The sequence below is a fragment of the Anoplophora glabripennis genome, unplaced genomic scaffold (genome assembly GCF_000390285.2).
Source record: "Anoplophora glabripennis isolate ALB-LARVAE unplaced genomic scaffold, Agla_2.0 scaffold317, whole genome shotgun sequence".
Lineage (NCBI taxonomy): Eukaryota > Metazoa > Arthropoda > Insecta > Coleoptera > Cerambycidae > Anoplophora > Anoplophora glabripennis.
Window position 1 is genome coordinate 65,303 of NW_019416468.1, and position 14,733 is coordinate 80,035.

The following is a 14,733-nucleotide window of genomic DNA, read 5'->3' on the forward strand; positions in this document are numbered from 1 at the left end:
GCTTTCTTTCTTTAATATTATTAGTTACTCAAATTTTAATACGCATAAATGAATACTTGAGTGTTTTGAGTTTAGAATTTAGCAGATCTGATCAGGTCAAACATACCCTGGATTTGGATTCACCGACCCCAAAAACGTATAGAAATGTAGGTTTACTTTATGTGCAATTGATTCTCTACATTTGACCTTGAACTGATCTTGACGCAGACCTGATCGGATCAAACGGACACCGGATTAGGATTCACCGACCCCAAAAACGTATAGATATGTTAGTTTACTTTGTGGGTAATCGATTCTCTACATTTGACCTTGAACTAACCTTAACCCAGACTTGATCGGATCAAGCAGATATCGGATTCAGATTTACCAACCCCATAAACGTATAGATACTCGTATGTATGGTTACTTTGTTACCCAAAAACGTATACCAGGGTCTTGTCTTTCGGATATTCCATTTTTTTTATGGGGCTGTGTAACTTCAAAGTTTTTTAATATTAATTTGCAAGATTTTAAAATAATTGAAAAAATGTGCTAAATTTTATCATTGTCGCTATTATCAAATGATTTATTTTCTATATTGCAGGTTCAGCAACTCACAATAAGACCAGTTATCGAGCCATTTTAAGAAAATCTAATAACAATGAAAAAATGTCGATCCTTTGAATCATATATTACAGATATAGGCTAGCTCGAGAATTATTACCATTTAAATTTTTCATATTATGTTAATAATTTGCTTTTCCTACAATAAATTGAAAGTTTTTCAACTTTAAGTCGTCCTATCATTTTACGTAAATCTCCTTCCTCCAAAATCTAAAGAAATGTATGTCATGGAATATTCGATATTCAAAATTTGGAAGACAGACAATGTAGTACAAGCTCGGAAGAAATTTTCTCGACGTACTTTTTATAAAAGGTTAGTTATCAAGTTATTGTTAATATTTTAATGAATTGCAATCTATATTACTTTATTTAGTCACGAAAATACCTTCGACTATGTGAGCACAGTATTCAATACCCAAATCTACGATAAACTTCTACGAAAATGAAGATATATAGCAAATATCACAAGTTGGTTGGATACACACAGCCAAATAATCCTTGGTGTTTATTAAGAGAGTTTTGTTAAATTATGTACAGCGATTACTGTTTTTCCAGTTACTGGTAGGTGGTAGTCTACTGACTCATCTCTATTCACAAAAACTCACGATTTTGAGTAATGGTTTTGGCATTTGGTAGGTATCGAAGATACATAAATTTGGTCCCGCAATTCTTGTTACAAAACTAAAGTGACAAGACATTTGAAGAGCGATGCCTTGTCTAGCGCTGAAGACTGTATTTTTCTGTGAACTTACAGACGCCTTTCTTTCAAGCAATATTCCATTAAACAAACTAGAGAATCCCAAGTTCCGTAATTCCGTAAATTGGAATCACATGTGCTATCCCTAAATCAACAATTTGATATAATGGATGATGTACAGAAACGATGTCAATAATATACGCCCAGTCAGTAGTACGACAAAAAAATGCAAAGAATCCAGGATACACCATTTGGAAAACATATGTAAGGAGTTACCCGCAAATATATTAATATACAGTTCATGCCTCAACAATTTCTCATAATGTCCGTTGTCAACAGTAGACGTTAAACGGTCATTTTCCCTACACAAGTTGATATTAAGTGATAAACGTCGCCGTTTCACTAAAGAAAACTTAGAAAAGCACGTAATAATAATGTTTTAACTCCTTTCAGTATGCCACGGAAGCCTTGTCTCAACATTAAGGTTTATCGGTGTCGTTTAAATTTATATATGCTTTTATCCTTTACTTAGCCTTGCTCTTTGGCAATATGTTCCGACATATTTTCTGTAAAGATATTAATTTTTTCATTCATAATCTTACTACGGTCCTGTTAAACTCCGCGCGCGCTGCACTAAGCCTACTAATTATAAGCAATAAAAAAATTTTTTAGCAAGAATCTTCTTTGAATATGAATAAAAATACAAACTACAACACAAATACAAACAAATATGTATTACTATTATAATAATTTGAAACATTGTTTACTGTTTATTAAACACATTTTTTAATAAATTGAAATGGAAGATAATCTGATGGCGATAAAATTAACTCCGTATATAATTATCTTATACATAAATGAATATCAAAATAAACTTTTTTTGTTATTCAATGGTTCTTCCGAGATTAAACAATAGATAATGACATGATAATGGATGAGTTATGGCTAATTAACAAATCTAAAATAAATTAATATAAGGGTTATCGTATTACGTTTGCTCTTTGCTTAGATAATATTATTCGATGTTCTTCGAAAGTTAAAAAAAAAATGATATGGTGAAGGGGGGAATTATAATGTCTCTATATAAATGAACTATTTTTTCTGCGTAATAACACCAGTCATAATATACGTCTTACTAAACGTAATAATAGTCAAAATGGTTCTATCCATGGATCGTTGGATTGGAAAAGTGGCAATAGTTACCGGTGCCGGTGCTGGAATGGGAGCAGCCATAAGCAGAGCGCTTGTTGAACATGGATTACAGGTAGGCATGGAAAAATAGTTATAAGTTTATACATTAATTAAAATGAGTAAAACATAATTTCAAATAAAAAAAATGAATAAAGCTTTGAAGAGAGCGTACAACCGGTGCAAAATGCAGAAAATAAGAGCGAATACGGTCCTCACTTAAATCCAATAAGTTATCAGTAAGGCTCGACATTTCAGTTTGAAAGCAGGGGCGTCCGCGCGTGGATTACCTAGTGCGTTTATAATAAATAATTTTATAATATTGTGGAATGATTTTCCGCAGTAGATTCTTTAAGCGATGTCCGCAACGGAGAAACTGTTTTTTAAACAGTATACAGCGTACAAAAATTTACCAAGGGATAGACCAGACCAAAATAAGATTAAAATTCTTATAAAATATTTTCCCGCGATGCACTCTCACTGAGTTACAGGGTGTTGTTTAGAAAAAAATAATAACAACTTTCCGCAATAACTCAAAAAGGGATTTAAGTTATTTTTGGGTAAAGTGTACATCTATTAAAGGTCATTAAAACTGCATCTGACGCCAGGAGCGACCTAGGCCAACTTGTTCTCAAGGTTATATCTTCATAACTTTTGCATATCCTAGTTTTATGTAATTTGATTAAGTTTTTCTGAATCTGCAATCGATTCTGAATAAAATAAGTGCTCTTGTTTCATAGCTCAATAATGAACCGTTTTCGAGCAAATTGGTTCTAAGATATCGCCTGCATCAATTCGTAGAAAAATGCATGTAACGATTTTATTTGTTGTTATCTAGTTGGTACCTGCCATTATAAAATACAAAGTTGTTTACAAGCGTACATATCGAAACTAATTACGGTACTCGAAGTTACGAGAAATTAAGTTTACAAAACAATATATTAAGTATTATCAAATTTTACCACAGCGAATATGCCGATGTGATATTTGTCTACGGTTTCTGTCATGGAAATTCGTTGGTGGCCTAAAGAGAGAATCTACGCAGGTTTCCAAACAGAAGGCAACCCTCACAGCTCGTATTCCAACGAGTTTTCCAGAGAGTCCGTGAGATCGGGAATGTTAAAATTGGAACTACCAGAATAAGAGGTAATTTGGAAGGTGCAAGCATTTTAGAAGAAAATGGACAGCATTTCGAAAATTTATCGAAATAATTATTTTCTATTTTTATTTTTAATATTGTCATTTTATTAACATAATTTCGTTTCTGTTACACAATTTTTAATTTTATTTTTAGTTCCCCTACAGGTACGTAACCAAATATTAAATAATTCATAGAAAACTTGTTTAGTTCCTTCACATTCATTGAGCCGCAGCTACATGGAAAACTGTACCTTAACGGTAAACAACTTTGTTATTTATAATAACAGGTACCTACTAGTTAAGAATAAAATCTTTACATGCATACTACGAACTAATGCAGTCGATACTTTAGATCTAATTTACTCGAAAACGGTTAATTTTTGAGCTATGAAACAAGAGCACATTTTTTGTTGCAGATTCAGGAAAACGTAATCAAATTACCTAAAACTAGGATATATAAAAGTTATGAAGACATAACCTTGAGGACAAGTTGGCCAAGGCCGCCCCTGGTGAAATAAACACCATATAGTTTTAATGACCTTTAATAAATGTACACTTCACCCAAAAATTACTTAAATCTCTGCAAGGGTTTTTGAATTATTGCGGAAAGTAGTAGTATTGCAGAAAAATATTTCATAAGAATTTTAACCTTATTTGCACAAAACACTGTGACATAAAATCACGAATATTTCCTAAACTTTTAATTTAACCGATTTAATTAAAATGTAGATGGATATATTTCTGGCACAAAAATGATGGCTGTATGTATCTGACTGACTGACAGAACATGCAGAATAAAATTAAATACAAAAAATTGTTTTGATTACGTAAATTATAATTTTCTTTCATAGGTAGTCGGTCTAGACAACAGAGAAGAAAAAATTGATGACCTCTCGCAACAACTCATCGGAAAAAAAGGAAAGCTCCACCCTGTCAGGGCAGATTTGACCAAAGAAGAGGACATCTTAGAAGCGTTCAAATGGGTAAAGGACAACCTAGGACCTGTACACATTCTGATCAATAACGCTGGTGCTCTTAAACTGGGCAATCTTTCAGATGGAGATACGCAATCGTGGAAGCAAATGTTGGACGTAAACGTGCTTGGACTTTGCATAGCTACTAGAGAAGCAGTAAAAAGTATGAAAGAAAACAGTGCCGACGGGCACATAATCCATATAAACAGCATTGCTGGGCATAAGGTCTCTAATGTGCCTTGTCTAAATATCTATCCGGCTACGAAGTTCGCTGTGACGGCTCTGACGGAGTCTTTGAGGTTGGAATTGAATTCGGTGGAACCTAAGATCAAAATTACGGTAAGCCAACAAAACATTGAAAAAAAAATTATTAATAGACAGTTGACAGATTTTATGAATCGTTTGTAATCATAGGAAAAGTTTTCAGAAATGAAAAAATTCAAGAATTTCAATGAGAGTATTCGTTAAAATTTATTAAAGAGATTATGAAGATAAGACAACAAAACTCAAAACCATAAACAAATTGATTATTCCATTCGATAGACGGCAAAAAGTTGCTATGAGAAAGTGTTCTTCTTTTTCAATATTACTTCAAACAAGGCAAAAACGAAACAAAAACGGATTTCCAAAATTTCGGGTTTTTTTTTCAAATATTTCGAAAGCTAATCATGTTAGCCTTGATTTTTTAGAGGCCTAATGTTGGTCCCCTGATTATGCAACTTTTTTTATTATTAATATTATGCAGAGCGTAATATTTTTATAAAATTTGAACAATACATGACCAAAACCTAACATTTGCAATTTTTTTTTTTTATAATAAATCGGATATGATGTTTTTTCTGAAGATGGGGTAGACCAAAAACGATCGTGAAATAAAGCGAATTGGAAAAAAATATCATAAACTAAGTTAATTTATTGACCAATGTCGCAGTAAATAAATTCATGAATAATTATTATCGGAAGTTTNAAACGATCGTGAAATAAAGCGAATTGGAAAAAAATATCATAAACTAAGTTAATTTATTGACCAATATCGCAGTAAATAAATTCATGAATAATTTATTATCGGAAATTTATTTATTTTGTAAACTTTTTTATACTTGTGTTTCAACAAAATGTAATTTAAAGAATAGCTACACTTGTTTTGCGTAGTTTATGGCTAACTTTGAATAGAACTGTTACAATATGTTTCCAAGTCTGGTGCCCTAACCTGTGAGCGAATTATCCCAATTCATCTACTAAAAAAAAAGGAAAGTTCTAATATAATTAAACCTTACTTTTTGCTAAATTTACAACTGAATTGAATATTTCTAATAAATATCCAACTGTTAAAATATAACTGCAAATTTAGCAAAAGAGTGGAATTTATTTGTATAAGAATACTGGATTAAAATAAAATTAACTTGACTTAAATCAGAGCAATTTATGTAGCATTCAATTGTTTCTTTTCTAAAACTTTGATCCTTATTGTTATTATAATTTTGATAATAAGATAGAAAAATACAAGGAGTAGACTGTTTTCTAAAAATCCCTGCACAATTTTGTCAGCGGAACAATGCAACACCCTGTATACAGAACAACCTACTAAAAGCCATAACATCCCTGTAACTTTTTTAATTAAATTTCAATTTGAACAATTTTGGCTGGATCATATTACTATGGGTCAGACTAGCACTTTTTTATTTTCTACAGAAAAACACTGTATCTGTGGAATATGGAAGACAGTGAAGTCCCAGAATGTCTAATAAAATAATTTAATACATGTATCTGATTATTTTAGAGCATCAGTCCTGGTGCGACGAAAACCGAAATATTAAAAACCGACAGTGACCACCGGAATAATCCTCAACCCCTGAAAGGTTTTAAAATACTCCTGCAGGCTGAAGACATAGCAGACGCAGTTACATACGTTTTATCCACACCACCTCACGTACAGGTACATTTTCAATTGCAATAAATAAGTAACAGGATCTCCTTCCTCTTTATCCTGACATAAAATTAATTTAATGACCAGTAGGTAGTCCACGATACTGATTTAGACATTTTTGTCTGCGTAAGGTTGGGTTGAAGATATTTGGTGGCCAAAATAAGTCGATTGAGCCAAATATGCTTTATGCAAATATTGCTGGTCTCAAAGATACAGGGCGGGCGTTCAATGTTTGAATTTTATTTTATTCCTCAATAATTTTGAAAACTGTTGGAGTATAAACAAAAAAAATGGTACTGTTATGTTTTTTTACATGACAAATAAAAATTTTTAACCAATTTTGGCGTTAGTTGTATGGGGCGCCAATTATGCCCTATTCATTTGATAAATAGGGGAATTTTTTGCCTTTAGAATTACGGACATTGTATATTGAAGTCATGAAAGAAAATCCTTTGTTTATGGACTAGATATATGGACTGCTATTCGTTTTTCAAACATTTTATTTTATTAGGAATAAACCGACAAAGGAAAGCTTTTAACAAACAAAAAACAAAGTTACAGAAGATGTTCAAAGTGCCCTCCGTTCATTTCCAAGCAGGCACGACATCTTCGTCTCAACGATATTCGAACTCTTTCGAAAACACCCTCCTTGGTTTGGATTCCTTGACACTTTTGATTAATCCGTAGCTGCAGCTCTTCCAGGCTATTTACAGGAGTACCATACACTAATGTCTTCAAATATCCCCAAACAATGAAATCTAGAGGGTTCAGATCAGGCGATCTTGGAGGCCATAAAACAGGTCCGGCTCTTCCTACCCATCTATGTGGAAAAGTTTGATGTAAATGCTCTCTAACGGCCATGGAAAAATGAGCTGGAGCACCATCATGCTGGAACCACATTTGTTGCCTCTGATTCAAAGGAATGTCTTCCAAAAACTCATACAGTGTGTTCTGCAGAAAGTTGAGGTAAGCAGCGCCTGTTAATCGGTTTGGTAAAACAACAGGACCTAGAAACCTGTCACCTACAATACCCATCCGAATGTTTAATGAAAAACGTGCCTGATGTCCAGATTCTATTAGAGCATGAGAATTTTCGTCGGCCCAAATATGCGTATTGTATTCATACTATTACCTCCTTAAATATTTTACACTATTTTTTTAACACCCTGTATACAAATTTTGATGCATTTCATTTTTAAGCAACTTTTAATCCTTAAATTAAACTAATGCCACTTCAACTATCGTATGAACCAAATTATTTACAGTTTTCTAAAAAACAATTTCCAGCTTCGAGATTTCCCAACCTTTCGCAGACACCCTGTATACATAATAATAATAGAATAGAAGAATTACTAAATACATATTTTTTACTTTATCCACACTATTAACAATTTATACAGGGTGATTCACAAATGGTGACCAAAAATGATTCTTTAGTGAATCTTAAGGGAGTCTTTCCTACAAAGCTAGGACACTTCGTTAAAAAGATACAGGGTGTCAAACTTCAAAAAATATTTTTAATTTTTTTTTAAATAATTTAAAAACTAGTAAGTTTAAATACTCCAATGGCGGAGATACAGGGTATCGGTGGCATATTTTTCTAAAGAAAATAACACGCCGCAAATTACTACTCTCTTATGTTTTTCGAACAAAAGACTGATTTCCAGTAAAACTTAAAAAAACAACTGAAAGCAGTTTTACTTAAATGACATGACAAACCCAATCATTCGGTTATTTATTGGGATAAAGAAATTAATAATATTAGTCATCATTTTAATAATTTTATTTCAGTAAATGCTCAAAAATACCTTCGTTCCCACGAACACAGGCCCGACATCTTTTTTGTAACGAAAATATAATTTGTTCGAATTTTGTTGTTGCTTGAATCTGATGAAAAGCTTTATTTATTCTTTCTTCTAACTGCTCAGAATGTCAAAATTGCTATCGCAGCCGACTATATAATTTTATAAAGCATTATATTCGAATATCGGTGCGTTTTCAGAACGTTTTTTAAGTTTTACTCGAAAATCAGGCTTTTCTCGAAAAATATAAGAGGGCAGTAATTTGTAGAAAATTGAAAGACGAATGCGAAAATATTATGGTGTTCCCGTAAAGTAGGGGCGTACTATTTTATTTAGAAAAATATACCACCGATACCCTGTATCTCCGCAACTTGAGCATGTAAATTTTAGGAAAAGCCTCCAGATTTTGGACTATATTTACATAAATACATGTGAACAATTTCAAATTATTTCACTTACTAATTTTTAAATTGTTTAAAAATGTTAAAAATATTTGTTGAAGTTTACCATCCTGTATCTTTTTAACGAAGCCTTCTAGATAAAAACTTTATAGGAAAAACTTCCCTTAAAATTCTCCAAATAAGAGGTTTCATTTTTGGTCACCATTTGTGAATCGCCCTGTATAACATTTTCTTCATTCTTCCAGATCCACGAACTGACTATAAAACCAATAAAGGAGGAATATTAAAAATATTTATGTAATACACAGCCGCTGCACATTTTTGCTAATAAAATAAAATTAATTTGTCAATGTTGTTGTTAAATACTTTAATACACTTATTATAAAGTCATACCAGTTATTATTTTAATAAAAAATGCATTTAACAATCGTAATTTATATTTATCTCGTCCAAGTTATTATCTGTCACAACTGCATCTATTGTATTCTGTTTCCTCCCTTGTTAAGGAATTCTTTTTATGTGGATACAGTAATGTGCTTAAATCTTACAAAAAACGATATAAAAGAATATTCCTTAATTTAAATAAAGTACAAATTTAACATTAGCCGTGTCATTCCTAATGCGCATGCTCGGGAAGAATAACCTCATACGCAAGTGAGATCTTGTTGATATATCATCGCTGTCATCATAGCGTATTTTCTCTTCTTTTGTTAAATCTTGGCATTTTCTAGTTCTACTAATATTTTTATTGTTTTTCTTGGTCATTGAATGAATGGAATATTCATTTAATAAAACGATATTAATAAAAACTTCTTCCTAAATAAACTAAGGCAACGAATTTAAAAAAGTAGTAAAATCAATTAACATTAAAATAAACGTACGCTCCCACTTAAAGCAAATGACATTACCTGATAGCCACAGCAATCAACTTTTTGTTTTCATCGCCAACTGAACTCAAAGTTTTAAATTCGTGACAATGCTACACAAACCAAAACATACAGACCTGCAAATAATGCAATTTTTCTCAAGAATGGTTTTTAGTAGGCGATTTTCAGACAATTTTTTTAATAAAATGAAATTTTCAATGTTGCAGCCCGTTTAACAAAGTACTACCACTGTAAAAGTTTTGACCGCTAAAAGGAAAAGGTATTTTTGACCACTTTGAAGGCCTGTAACTCAAAAACCAAAAATTTTTTTATTTAACTTTTTATCGTAGATCATATTTATTTATCGTCGTGAATATGCAGTCAAACGCTATTGGAGAAATTTGCGGACAACCCAACAAGTTAGTGTTTTTTAATAAAATTAACTCAGTATAGATGTACGTATTAAAAATACCTAAATTTGGTTCCGCAGACAACAACAATCAGCTGACTGTTTCTCCATGTTCCTGAAACGAGGAAATCCAGAGACTTATATCAATCATCATTTCACAAATCGGCAACTTCTGAGTAAGATTATGATACAGGCACCACTAATTTGAAGTATTTTGTATATTTAAAAAACGAACGAAATTAGTTGAAGGATATATCGAAGATTCTCTTTAACAGAAAATTCAGATTGGAAAGAAAATTTGAAACAACAATGCTGACGCTACCTCTACTACTGCTTGTTCTACTGTTAAAGTAGTAAATAGTAATTGAATTCATTCTCACAAAGAAAGCCCCATAATGTTAGTTTTGGTAGTGGAATCTAATACAGTTAAATGTTTTATATTGTGTTCTTTCTTTATTTTTCATATTATCATTATTTTATATCACAACCGACTAAAAGAAATTGGTCACTACTGACTGAAATTTAATTTGTCCTTAAAATCCAATCCGTAAAATACCTACAAATGTGCAACTATTGTACAAAGAAGAATGTATAACATTGTGTATAATTAGTAGAGATATATGACGTTTTCTTTGCAACGTTCTATAATAATAAATATTTAGTTTCAATGAAATAACAGTTGCATATATCGAAAAAGACTAAAGTACTGGAATTATCACATTAACTACAAAAGATATAAATTTAATTTAAAAAATTCAAGTATTTTAATTTTCCAGATTTAACTACTATGTACTTTATTCTTATATTTATTCGACTTCAAGGATATCCGTATTGTACAAGGTGTACAATAAATTCTCATACAAATTATAAGCAGGAAAATGTATTATTTTGAGCAAGAATCTTTTTTGAACATGAGTATCAACTTGAAAAGTTTTTACTATTTTATGAATATACAAACGATTGCACTAAAAACGTTTTATATTATAGGAAAAATTTGTATTACTCTTATAATAATTTGAAACATTGTTTACTGTTTATTAAAGACATTTTTTTAATACACTGAAATGGAAGATAACCTGATTGAGATAAAATTAACCCCGTACATAATTATCTTATACATAAATGAAAATAAAAATAAACTTTCTTTTGTTATTCATTATTTACCAATGGTTCTACTGAGTTTAAAAAATTAATAATGACATGATAATGAATGAGTTGTGGTTAATTAACAAATCTACAATTATTATAAGGGTTATTGTATTACGTTTGCCCTCTGCTTAGATAATATTATTCCCAGTTCTTCGAAAGAAACGAAATGGAAAAGGGGGAATTATAATGTCTCTATATAAATTAACTATTTTTCCTGTGTAATAGCACCAGTCACAATATACGTATTACTAAACCATATAGTAGTCAAAATGGTTCTTTCCATGGATCGTTGGATTGGAAAAGTGGCAATAGTTACCGGTGCCGGTGCTGGAATGGGAGCAGCTATATGCAAAGCGCTTGTTGAAAATGGATTACAGGTATGCATGGAAAGATAGTTATAAGTTTATACATTAATTAAAATAATTAAGATATAATTTCAAATAAAAAATTTATTCATCAGCTTTGAAGAAAAAGTATAACCGCTGTAAAATGCAGAAAAGGAAAACGAATACGATCCTCACTTAAGTTTAGTTGCTACGTGTGTAGGTGTACTTCGTTGCAATCCAATAAATTATAAGTAGTCTTGTAGAGAAAACAAATAGATTTAAAATATCAGTCAGGGTGTTTTTTTGTTGCTTTCTGTTTCCTTTGAAAATAGCCAAAAGTCAACAAAATAATGAAGACATTAAAACAACCCTTAAGAACCATCTTCTATTTGTAGAATGGAGTACTTTAGATTTGAGTACATAAATTATAATTTTCTTTTGTAGGTAGTCGGCTTAGACAAAAGAGAAGAAAAAATTGATGAACTCTCGCAAAAACTCACCGGAAAAAAGGGAAAGCTCCACCCTGTCAGGGCGGATTTGACCAAAGAAAAGGACATCTTAGAAGCGTTCAAATGGGTAAAGGACAACCTAGGACCTGTACACATCCTAGTCAACAACGCTGGTGTTATTAAACTGGGTAGTCTTTCAGAGGGAGATACGGAATCGTGGAAGCAAATGCTGGACGTCAACGTGCTTGGACTTTGCATAGCTACTAGAGAAGCGATAAAAAGTATGAAAGAGAACAGTGTCGATGGGCACATAATCCATATAAACAGCATTGCTGGGCATAAGGTCTATAATGTGCCTTGTCTGAATATCTATCCGGCTACGAAGTTCGCGGTGACGGCTCTGACTGAGTCTTTGAGGTTGGAATTGAATTCGGTGGAATCTAAGATCAAAATTACGGTAAGCAATCAAAACATTGGAGAAAAAGTTTATTATTAGAATGTTAATGACAGATTTTATTAATCGTTTATAATCATAGAGAAACTTTTCAGAAATAACAACAAAACTCAAAACCATAAACAAAATAATTTCAAAATTATTGAAAAAATGTCAATACACCAAAAAAAGATTTAAACAAATTTATTTGTAATAATTAAAGCGTATTTCAGAAACAAGAATTGACAAAATTTGTTGATGAAAATTATAAAAATATTACAGAAGGNAAAAAGATTTAAACAAATTTATTTGTAATAATTAAAGCGTATTTCAGAAACAAGAATTGACAAAATTTGTTGAAAATTTTAAAAATATTACATGCAGAAGGGAAATAATGATATCCAATAACAAACTATTTACAGAAAATATTTCAGCACAGCAGACAGGAAGATTTTCTACTTCTACGAACTTCTATAAAAATGTTAAACCATTGATAAAATTATGCAGCTGATTTTTTGACCTAAAATTTAAAAAAAAAAACATATGAACACAAACGCTTCGTTTTTGAGAGATTTTAGTGTTTTTTTTTGTAATTAGTTTATGCAGCATTCAATTGTTTCTTTTTATATTTATTTGAGATTACAGAGGATAATTTTCTAAAACTTTGCTCCTTATTATTATTATAATTTTGATAACAAGGTAGAAAAATACAAGGAGTAGGTAGCCTTATGTGAAATTCCCTACACAATTTTGTCAGTACAACAATGTAACACCCTGTATATAGAACAACTAAACTACTAGATGCCATAACATCCCTGTAACTTTATTAATTAAACTTTAACTTGAACAATTTTGGATGGATAATATTACTCTGGGACGAAATGACATTTTTTTATTTTCTACAGAATTTCTAATAAAATAATTTATACATGTATCTGATAATAATAGATTATTATGTCTGATTATTTTAGAGCGTCAGTCCTGGTGCCACAGAAACCGAAATATTAGAACCCAGCAATGAACACCGGAATGATCCTCAACTTCTGAAAGCTTTTAAAACACTCCTGCAGGCTGAAGACGTAGCAGACGCAGTTACATACGTTTTATCCACACCACCTCACGTACAGGTACATTTTCAATTGCAATAAATAATTAACAGAATCTTCTTCCTCTTCATCGTAACGTAAAATTAATTTAATGACCAGTAGTCCACGATACTAATAATGTAGTCAAATACATTTCGGTAAAAACTATTATAGCTACCTAATAATAAGAATTACTAAATTCATATTTTCATATTTTTTGCTTTACCTATCCACACTATTATAACAATTTATACGACACAATTTTCTTTCTTCCAGATCCACGAACTGACTATAAAGCCAATCAATGAGGAATTTTAAAAATATTTATGTAATATGTAACATCTGTCTATTTCTGCTAATAAAATAAAATTTATTTGTCAATGTTGTTGTTAAAAACTTACTACATTACATATAGGCCAAGCAAATAAAATTTTTACTTGAAAAAAGTCCTATCCGCGAGATTATTGTAAAATTGTCTAAAGGAACATAATACAAAACATCTCTCATCTCGTGAGTCAAAAAATTTTATTGTCTAACTTTTCTATTTAAACAAGTATATGAGGAAAGTACAGTATTTTCACTTTGCAGGGAAAACCATCAATTTTAGCGAAGAGTGACTCTCAGACGGCTTGTAGGGAATACAATTATCTACAAACTGAGACTTATTAAATTAAAATCGGTTAATAAACAAAAAAGTTATTGCAAGAAAAACAAGAAAAGTGCCTATTTTTACATTTGTTTATAACTATCGAATTTATTGTTAAAATTTTATAAAACCTATGACAAGTTGAGGGTTTTGTCATACTTTCAAAGTGTGCCAAAGGTGGGCGCTGTAGGTGCAATAGTTTTCGCACAATTCAATTTGTTTATAACGGAGGCTCGAAACGTTATGAACATTAAGCCTGCGTTCATTTTCAACCAAACATGATTCTGAAAGCATTGTAATCTTAAAGACGTAATTAAGCGACCTATTAAAAAATATCACCGTTTTTTGACATTAACATTCTCAAATTGTGCATTAAAAAACCGTGCGTTTTTCGCTTATAAACAATTTGAATAAAATGTTGCTATTTATGCTACCTCACCGAAAATAGATGTAATAAATAGCTGGCAAAAAATACAAATTTAAAAACAAAAAGTACCCTCTACGACCAACAGGAGCCAAGATAAGAATTTTTTTTTAAAATCGTAGCGCAATTGTTTATAAATATTAAGACTTGAATTTTTCGCAAAATAAAGTTTACGACGTAAACTACGATTTCCCGTGAATTGCATTGAAAAATG

At 31.2% G+C, this 14,733-nt stretch overlaps 2 protein-coding genes across 2 annotated transcripts; both read left to right on the top strand.

Moving 5' to 3' along the window:
• Positions 1–2,323: 2,323 nt before the first annotated feature.
• On the top strand, positions 2,324–9,142 carry LOC108906982 (farnesol dehydrogenase-like). The gene is made up of 4 exons (XM_018710435.2): positions 2,324–2,564; positions 4,480–4,941; positions 6,383–6,538; positions 8,978–9,142. Exons 1-4 carry the CDS (start codon positions 2,388–2,390, stop codon positions 9,017–9,019), a joined length of 837 nt encoding a protein of 278 aa, XP_018565951.1. The 5' UTR covers positions 2,324–2,387; the 3' UTR covers positions 9,020–9,142.
• Positions 9,143–11,305: 2,163 nt separating this feature from the next.
• LOC108906999 (farnesol dehydrogenase-like) lies at positions 11,306–13,830 on the top strand. The gene is made up of 4 exons (XM_018710454.2): positions 11,306–11,533; positions 11,927–12,388; positions 13,336–13,491; positions 13,726–13,830. The coding sequence occupies exons 1-4, from the start codon at positions 11,426–11,428 to the stop codon at positions 13,765–13,767; spliced, it is 768 nt and encodes a 255-aa protein (XP_018565970.1). The 5' UTR covers positions 11,306–11,425; the 3' UTR covers positions 13,768–13,830.
• Positions 13,831–14,733: the final 903 nt, after the last annotated feature.